The sequence below is a fragment of the Mobula hypostoma genome, chromosome 2 (assembly GCF_963921235.1).
Source record: "Mobula hypostoma chromosome 2, sMobHyp1.1, whole genome shotgun sequence".
Taxonomy (NCBI): domain Eukaryota; kingdom Metazoa; phylum Chordata; class Chondrichthyes; order Myliobatiformes; family Myliobatidae; genus Mobula; species Mobula hypostoma.
In genome coordinates, this window is record NC_086098.1 from 11,115,087 (window position 1) to 11,124,868 (window position 9,782).

The window sequence follows — 9,782 nt, forward strand, 5'->3', positions numbered from 1 at the left end:
CAACATCAAGTTAAATAACAGAGGACTTAACGGACATCCTTGTCTCGTACCCCGAGGAAGTTGGAAAAAGGGGGATCTACAGTTATTTGTGATAACAGTGGCAATAGGGCTTTTATATATCAATCTAATCCATTTATTAAAATTAGTACCAAAGCCAAATTTCTCTAAAACTTTAAATTGATATTTCCATTCAACTCTATCAAATGCCTTTTCAGCATCTAGAGAAACAACACATTGGGGAGTCTTAGAGAGGGATGAGTGTATAATATTTAACAATCTCCGAGTATTAGAAAAAGAATAACGGCTTTTTATAAAACCTGTTTGATCCTGAGAGATAATTTTTGCTAGTATATTCTCCATTCAATTAGCCATTATTTTTGAAAGAATTTTGGCATCCACATTTAATAATGAAATAGGTCTATATGAAGCACAATCAGTAGGATCTTTATCTTTCTTAAGGATTAAGGAAATAGAAGCTTCATAAAATGTGGAAGGTAACTCTCCTGACATAAAAGAATCTTTAAGCATTTCCAACATATAAGGAGTAAACAAATGTTCAGATTTTTTATAAAATCGTACAGTAAAACCATCCAATCCAGGAGCTTTACCAGATTGCATTGAAAGAATAGCTTTCTGAATTTCTCTTTCAGTAAAAGGAGCATCAAGAACTTGCTGATCTTCGACAGATATTCTAGGAAAATCAATCTTTTGTAAAAAGGCATACATATTAGAAGGGTCAGCTGGAAACTGAGATTTATAAAGTTCACTGTAATAGTCTTGAAAAACTTTATTAATATCTTCATAATTACAAGCTAAACTACCATCTCTCTTACGAATTTTTAAAATTTGTCTTTTAGCTCTAACTGCTTTAAGTTGAGATGTTAATAGCTTGTTACTTTTATCTCCAGACATATAAAATTGACTTTTTAATTTAAGCAAATTTCTTTCAATCGGGTAAGTTAATAGTAAATTATATTGAGATTGAAGTTCAACCCTTTGTTTAAATAGATCAACATTAGGAGAAACTGCATAAGTATTATATAGATCTTTAATTAGTTTGGAAATTCTATCTAATTCTATTTTTGTTTGTTTCTTAAGTTTAGCCAAATAAGATATTATCTGACCTCGCAAATATGTTTTGAGTGTATCCCATATAATCAATTTCAAAACATCTCCCGTATTATTAAAAAGAAACAAATCTTTTATCTGAATCTCTATAAATTTAACAAAGTCCAAACTTTGTAATAAATTTTCTGGAAAGCGCCAAAGCAAGTTTACATTACTAACATCATTTAACTCAAAAGTTAAATTTAAAGGCGCATGATCCGAGACTGCAATAGCATCATAGTCACATTTCTGAACTTTGGACAAAAATCGGAAATCAGCTATAAAATAATCAATTCTGGAATATTTATTATGAACATGTGAATAAAAAGAATAATCTCTGTCATTAGGATGTAAATTTCTCCAGATTTCTATCAAACCATAATCAGTTAAAAAGGAATTAATAAGTGTTGCCGAACGACTCAGAGGCTGCTGATTGGTTGAACTTCTGTCAATCAAAGGATTTAAGCAACAGTTGAAGTCACCTCCCATCAGCAGCATATATTCATTTAAGTCTGGTAATAAACCAAATACATTTTTAAAAAAAGAAGGATCATCTACATTAGGTCCATATAGATTTACCAGAACAATTTTTCTATTACAAATAGTTCCTTTAATAATTAAAAATCTACCATTATTATCTGAAACAATGTCTTCTTGAATAAATAAAATATTAGATTTAATAAAAATAGATACTCCCTTTGTTTTATTATGACAAGTAGCATGATATTGAAGGCCCTTCCATGTTTCAAAAAATCTATTTTGATCGCCCGTTCTGATATGCGTTTCTTGAGCAAAAATTATATCGGGCTGGAATCGATTAATAACTTTAAATGTCTTCCTTCGTTTAATAGGGTGATTCCAGCCACGTACATTCCAACTAATAACGTTTATCTGTTTAAATACCATTGGATATTATTCTGAACATGACAATACACGCATACCATCGCGGGCTAATCAAAGATGGCGGTGATGAACATAACCAAGTAGAAAATGCGCATGCTCCAGAGCTCCATAATAGGAAAAAACACAAAAAGTGTGTGAAACAAAATTCCTACAATAAACCCCAAGAAACAAAAATACCCCCAGGCATCCCACCATCCCCAAGGAAGAAAATCCGGCGAAAGAGAGAAAGAGCCGGAACGCATCCCCAAGAAAAAGACATAAGAACGGGGTTCCGCGTGCCACTCAGTTTAAATAATGATTAAAAGTTTTTAATCCCAATTCCCCCCTCCCCCTTACAAAGAAAATACGTAACCTTAAGATAAAAAAAAGCCCAGCAAAGAAAAAAAATGTTTATACTTAATCAATGAACATAAGCTAAAAGAATGCAATGACAGTCTCCAAAGGCGCCAAAACAATGCTATTAACCCAAACAGTTTAATCTCTAAAGAGAGAAAAGCCACGCCATTATTCTTTAACTTATTACCTTATTTAACAAAAGAATTAAAGCTAATTATCTATTACTAAACACTCCAAAAAAAAGATCTATATAAACAGCAAGCAACCTATCACTTAATAAAGAAAAAGAAAAATAGGAAGAGATAATCAAACCAGTTCACAATCTATCCGCTGTATTAATTCACTCCGTGTACTAAAAGTCTTCAAAAAAAAAGTTATTCTTCAATCAAACCAAGAAGACCACCTCTTCTTTAAGTAATCCATCGATCAAAAGATATCTTCAGCATACCGAGATCTTCAAAAACCTGTTTTCTTTCGGAGAATTATTCAGAGACTCTAATATCTTTCATACATCAGATGATTCCACAATAGAATTGACAAAATCCAATGCCGCTTGGGGATCCAAAAAGACACAAGGAGTAGAGACTGTAGGGAATAGCTTTAATTTCGCTGGGTATCTCAGAGATGGAAACAGAGCTTGTTCGTAAGCAATCTTCATGACCGATTTGAATTTAATCCGTTGTTGCATAACTTCCCGAGGATAATCTTCATAAAAACAGATCTCAGAACCGTTAAATTTAAAAACTTTCTGTTTTCTTGCACATTTTATAATTTGGTCTTTAACTTAAAGCGAAGAAAGTTCACTAAAATTGGTCGAGCTTTACCTGACCCAGTGAAAATTCTGTGAGCTCTTTCAATACCGGGAGGCTGAGATAGAATATCCGGGAACAGAGATTGAAACATATTGGCAAAATAATCCCATAGATCTCCAGATTCTAAACCTTCCGAAAGACCTAAAATACGAATGTTGTTTCTTCGAGACTTTGCCTCTAAATCGACAATTTTGCGTTGAGCCTGTTCCAGTCGGGTTGAAATATCCGCAATCTGACATTTCGATTCTTTAAGCTCAGTATTCAAGGAAAGAATATTTTCCTCAATAGTCTGTAAACTCTGTCGGAACGACTTCAACTCAGAAGTGTTATTATCCATTTTATCATTGAGATCCATCAACATACATTCCAAACGCTCAGCCCAGACAGGCATATCTTCTGATTTTTCTTTTGAAGTTTTTCCCTTTCCATTGCTGGGTTCAAAAGGCTGTTTTCCACTTCTTAAAGGATACAACATAATAACCACTATTTCCCCTCCAAGATCCAGAAAATAGAATTTGAATAATTCAAGGATTAAACTGGGGAAAAGGAGGAATTAAAGGCAGCCACAGGATTTGTATGTTACTCCATTGAGCAGCAGGTGGAACTCCAATATTCGATAGTTTTCAGTGTGATTCAGCCCTTCATTCTTCTAAACTCCAGTGAGTACAGGCCCAGAGCCATCAAAGGCTCCTCATTCATCAACCCTTCCATTCTCTGGATCATTCTTGTGAATCTCCTCTGGACCCTCTCTAATGCCAGCTCATCCTTTCTTAGTTAAGGGGCCCAAAACTGATCACAATACCCTTATAAGACCAATGCCTTATAAAGACTGAACTTTTCCTGTTGCTGATGTAATTTAACTCTAATATGTCACCAGAAACTTGATGGGAGATGAAAATGTAAATTACGTTCCTAAGTATAATACATATGTTTAAACGTCATGCGTATAAAACTCTGTATCCCAATTCATTACCAGCCATTATGTTAATCTAATCAGTGCACAAAACTGAATCAATAATTGTCAACAATTATGCTATTTTGAAAGAAGTTAAGCCCTGTGCTATAAACTGTAACAATGATATTCCTGGATCCAATTACTCTGCTCAAGTACCTGCTGCACTTATTTCCATATTTGGCATCTGAGAAGCCCGTTCACCCTACACTACATAGCCATTTTATTCAGTACCTCCTGCACTTAATAAAGTGGCCACTGAATGTATGTTCGTGGTCTTCTGCTGCTGAAGCCCGTCCACTTCAAGGTTCAATGTGTTGTGCATTCAGAGATGCTCTTCTGCACACGGTTACTTGAGTTAGTCACCTTGAACTCCTCAGCCCTCAGAACTGCCCTTCGCGAGATTTTTTTTTTTGTTTTTCACATCATTCTCTGTCGTGTGTGAAAATCCCAGAAGATCAGCAGTTTCTGAGATACTCAAACCTCCCCGTCTGGAACCAACAATCATTCTATGCTCAATGTCACTGAGGTTACAGTTCTTCCCCATTGTTAATCGACAGCGAGAGGTAATGCCCTCTTGGCCATGTCTGCATGCTTTTGTGCATTGAGTTGCTGCTACTTGATTGGCTGATTAGGTATTAGCGTTAACAAGCGTGTGTACCTAATAAATAAGCTACTGACTGTATATGCTGCACTATATCCACATCTCCTTGGCCATTCATTCCTTGTTCACATAATCGATACCAGTTCACATTGCCTGACTATTCATAAAATCAGCATCAGGTTTCATATCCTTGTATCACTGCTAAACGTTGTCAAATCTTTTGTTTGCTGCAGCAGTACAGTGCAATACATAATTTAAAAAACTATAAATTACAATAAGAAATGTATATAAAATAATTAATGCAAAAAGAGACAAAAAACAAACACTGAGATAATGTACATTGGTTCAATATCCATTCAGAAACCGGTTGGCAGAGGGGAAGGAGCTGTTCATAAACTTTGAGCGTGTGTCTTCAGGCTCCTGTACTTCCTCCTTGATGGTAGCAATCAGAAAAGGGCATGTTCTGGGTGATTGGGGTCCTTAATGATGGATGCCACCTTTCTGAAGATGCTGGCAAGGCCAGTGCCAGTGATGGAGCTGGCTAAGTTTACAATTTTCTGCACCTTTTTCCAATCCAGTGCTGTGGCCCCTCCAGACCAGGTGGTGATGTAACGAGTTAGAATGATCTCCACGGTACATCTGTAGAAATGCCGCGCCTTCTCAGTGATTGTAAAGTTATTTCAAAGTTAACTGACAGCTTAAATATTGGATTTTTTTTCCCTCACAGAAGCAGTATGGATTGGATAATCGTGGAGGGTACAAACAACAGACACTGGAAAATATGGATAGGGCTGTTTGCCGGGGTGAAATGAAACCTGCAGACTACCATCGACGGAGAACAGAGGTTATGGAAGCACTGGCATTGGGGGAAGATGATGGCAGAACTAAGACGTTGGGTATGATTGGTTCAATCTTTAAATTTTACATCTTAAGCAAAATTTTCATGGCTGCTTTGTGAAACTACTGCTGTAATAAACCAGGTTTAGCCTCTGATGCATCGCTTGAGTTCTAGAAACAAGGGGAATTTTTTCTCTCCTGGTAGGTATCTGTAATAGGACTAAGTCTGGTAACACAGCACTTTTACAGCTTGAGGCATTTCAGAGTTCAGAGTTCAATTCTGCTGCTGCTCTGTACGTCACCCCCATTCTGCTGCTGCTGCTGCTCTGTACGTCACCCCCATGGTTTTCTCTGGGTCCTGTAGTCCAAAGACATACCTAGTAGGTTAATTAGCTATTGTAAATTGCCCCACGATTAGGTTAGGGTTAAAGCAGGTGTACTGGGGGGTTGTGTGGCTCAAAGGCCAGAAAGGCTTACTGCACACTATTACCAAATAAATAAGTAGAAATTTCCACAGAGGTCCCAGTTGTGACTTTGGTGTTAGGGAAATTAGTTTGCTAGGGAAGCTCGATTAAAGTTGTTTGCAACCAAATTAGACATGGTCTTTGAAGTAAAGAGAGCTTTATTCACAATATCACGGGGAGTGGAACCTCCAACAGTGAGTTCAAACTCCGAACAATACAGAGAGCACAGCTCCTTTTATGCCAGTACAAATCAATTGCAAAAGCAAAGGCTGTTTGATTAACCTGGTGAATTGGAAAAGATAAGTTAGGTTCACATGTGATTCCCTTATGATAACAACCAAAACTTAAAAATTCAGTCCTGTGTACAACTTTGTATTAACAAAATATTTGCCTCATATCTTTGAGTCTAATTCTTACAAGATGAGCAACTGCAAGTATTTGATCTAAGAATTATCTCTGCTGAAATTATCTTTCCTTCAATTATTCGAATAGCTTCGACTGGAACATTTACCATTTCTGGGGTATTTTTCATCAGTCCATTTCAGTGCTGTTTGGGTGCTTGTCAAAGGGGGTCTAGATCCTGTGGGTATAGATTTTCCCATCAATGCTTCAAAAGGGGTCAGATTAGTGGTCCTGTTAACATGATTTCTCAAGGCATACAGAGAAATTGGCAGCATCTCAGGCCATTTGTATCCCGCCTTTTGGCGCCATACTTTGGCCAGAGTGTCTTTCAGTCCTCCATTCATCCTTTCCAATATTCCCAATGATTGTGGTTGGTAGGGCACATGCTACTCCCAGGAGAATCCCAGGTCTTGTCCAATACTTTAGTTAATTTCCCCATACAGCATGTTCCTCTATCACTATTAAACTTACAAGGAATTCTAAATTGTGGAATAATCTCCTCCATCAGTTATTTAACTACTGTCCTGGTGTCATCTTTTCGTGTGGGAAGGGTCTCTATCCATTTGGAAAATATGTCCACTATTACTAACGAATATTTATGTCCCCCACCTGCTGGCATATGTACAAAGTCTGTGTAGTCAAAGTGCAGATTCATAAATGGTACAGATATTCACAGTTTTACCCTCAGCTGAGGTGCGGGTTCTAGTGAGAGCAAATCGCTCAGCTGATGTTCCTGAAGGGAGGGAACCCACTTCCAATACCTTACGTCTCAAAATCATCAGGTTTACACCATGAACCATTAGTAAAAAGAATTAGAGCAACACACATCAAAGTTGCTGGTGAACGCAGCAGGCCAGGCGGCATCTCTAGGAAGAGGTGCAGTCGACGTTTCAGGCTGAGACCCTTCGTCAGGACTAACTGAAGGAAGAGTGAGTAAGAGATTTGAAAGTTGGAGGGGGAGGGGGAGATCCGAAATGATAGAAGAAGACAGGAGGGGGGGGATGGAGCCAAGAGCTGGACAGGTGATTGGCAAAAGGGATACGAGAGGATCATGGGACAGGAGGCCCAGGGAGAAAGAAAAGGGGGAGGGGGGGAAAACCCAGAGGATGGGCAAGGGGTATAGTCAGAGTGACAGAGGGAGAAAAAGGAGAGTGAGAGAAAGAATGTGTGTATAAAAATAAATAACGGATGGGGTACGAGGGGGAGGTGGAGCATTAGCGGAAGTTGGAGAAGTCAATGTTCATGCCATCAGGTTGGAGGCTACCCAGACGGAATATAAGGTGTTGTTCCTCCAACCTGAGCGTGGCTTCATCTTTACAGTAGAGGAGGCCGTGGATAGACATGTCAGAATGGGAATGGGATGTGGAATTAAAATGTGTGGCCACTGGGAGATCCTGCTTTCTCTGGCGGACAGAGCGTAGGTGTTCAGCAAAGCGGTCTCCCAGTCTGCGTCGGGTCTCGCCAATATATAGAAAGCCACATCGGGAGCACCGGACGCAGTGTATCACCCCAGCCGACTCACAGATGAAGTGTTGCCTCACCTGGAAGGACTGTCTGGGGCCCTGAATGGTGGTAAGGGAGGAAGTGTAAGGGCATGTTTATCACTTGTTCTGCTTAAAAAGAATTAAATCTGGGTTATTTAAGGGGGTAGACTTAAATCAGGACCAGAGGAGGTAGTGATTTCTATAGTTATCATGCCGTACGGTGTCACTGCGAGTGGTAACAAGGGTGGCCGGACAAAGGGCGGGTGCTATTTTAAAATCAAATTTAACTTCGAGAATAGCAAACCCTGCTCACCTTTCCGCTGTAAAGTGTCGCGTAGCCGCTGAGTTGAGGAGTGGCGTTACTGTGGGAGGAGTCAATACTGTGCAGGAGTGCTCCAATATTGTAGGCGTCGGCTTTTCGACCATCACTGCTGTTGCCGCCACAGCTCGTAGGCCGTCAGGCAGGCCACACACCACGGGTGCAGACTGAATACCACCGGTCTTCTCAAGTCAGGACAGCGCTCGCAAATGGCTCCTTTTCCTTAGTAGCTAACTGGAAGGATTTGGAGTAGTCAGGAATGCCCAGGGCTGGTACGTGGAGCAATTCCTTCTTTAGAACCTCATATGCCAGTTCCTTTTCTGGGCTCCATTGTGTCCTGCAGTACAGCACAGCATTATAGGTTCTACATTCAGGAACCCAGTGTCGACACTAATCTGTCATTCCGAGGAATGCATCTGTTTTTTGTTAAATTTTCTGGTCTAGGAGATTGTGTGATGGCGGACTCACGTTCAGGACTGAGTCTCCTCGTGCCTTGCTGCAGAACGTAGTCCACATAAGTAACAGTTGTTTATCAGAATGGTAACTTAGATAATGAGTCTCGGTGTCCATGGGCTGCCAAGTGGTTTAACAATTCTACAGTCTTTCTGGCAATCCGCCAGTGCCTTGGAGGCCAGCCGCAGATCATCGGCACATTGTAAAATGACACTAGTACCTGGTAACAGTAATGTGTTCGAATCGCCTCGTGCAGCAGCCACATACACTGCTGGGCTCTCAGTCGAGCCCTGAGGCAACCTCGTCCAGGTAACACACACAAAATGCTGGAGGAATGCAGCGGGCCAGGCAGCATCTGTGGAAAAGAGTACAGTCGACGTTTTGGACCGAAACCCTTCGGCAGGACTTAGGTATACATTGGTATCCATTATAGGTAAAGGCAAACATGCATTGACTGTCCTCGTGCAGAGGGACCAAGAAGAAGGGGGAGTAAAGGTCAATCACTGTGTACTATCAAGATTCAGATGGTATAGAGACTGAAATGGCATTTGTGTCCAGTACAACTGGGGAAATGGGCTGTACTGTCCAGCTGACAGCCTGCAGATCTTGCGCAAACTGGCATGGACTGGTCAAAGAACACTGAGGCTGTCTACAAGAAGGGTCAGAGCCGTCTCTATTTCCTGAGGAGACTGAGGTCCTTTAACATTTGCCGGACGATGCTGAAGATGTTCTACGAGTCTGTGGTGGCCAGTGCTATCATGTTTGCTGTTGTGTGCTGGGGCAGCAGGCTGAGGGTAGCAGACGCCAACAGAATCAACAGACTCATTCGTAAGGCCAGTGATGTTGTGGGGATGGAACTGGACTCTCTGACAGTGGTGTCTGAAAAGAGGATGCTGTCCAGGTTGCATGCCATCTTGGACAATGTCTCCCATCAAATGTACTGGTCAGGCACAGGAGTACATTCAGTCAGAGACTCATTCCACCGACATGCAACACTGAGCATCGCAGGAAGTCATTCCTGCCTGTGGCCTTCAAACTTTACAACTCCTCCCCTGGAGGGTCAGACACCCTGAGCCAATAGGCTGGTCCTGGCCTTATTTCCTGGTATA

At 40.4% G+C, this 9,782-nt stretch overlaps 1 protein-coding gene across 3 annotated transcripts in view; it reads left to right on the forward strand.

Annotated features, from left to right (window-relative positions):
* Nucleotides 1-9,782, forward strand: part of zufsp (zinc finger containing ubiquitin peptidase 1) — an 80,183-nt gene that overhangs the window by 26,182 nt on the left and 44,219 nt on the right. For all 3 annotated transcript variants that reach the window (XM_063033440.1, XM_063033450.1, XM_063033432.1), the window contains exon 5: nucleotides 5,442-5,610. In XM_063033440.1, coding sequence (XP_062889510.1) covers nucleotides 5,442-5,610 — 169 coding nt within the window. The remainder of the gene's footprint in view (nucleotides 1-5,441; nucleotides 5,611-9,782) is intronic.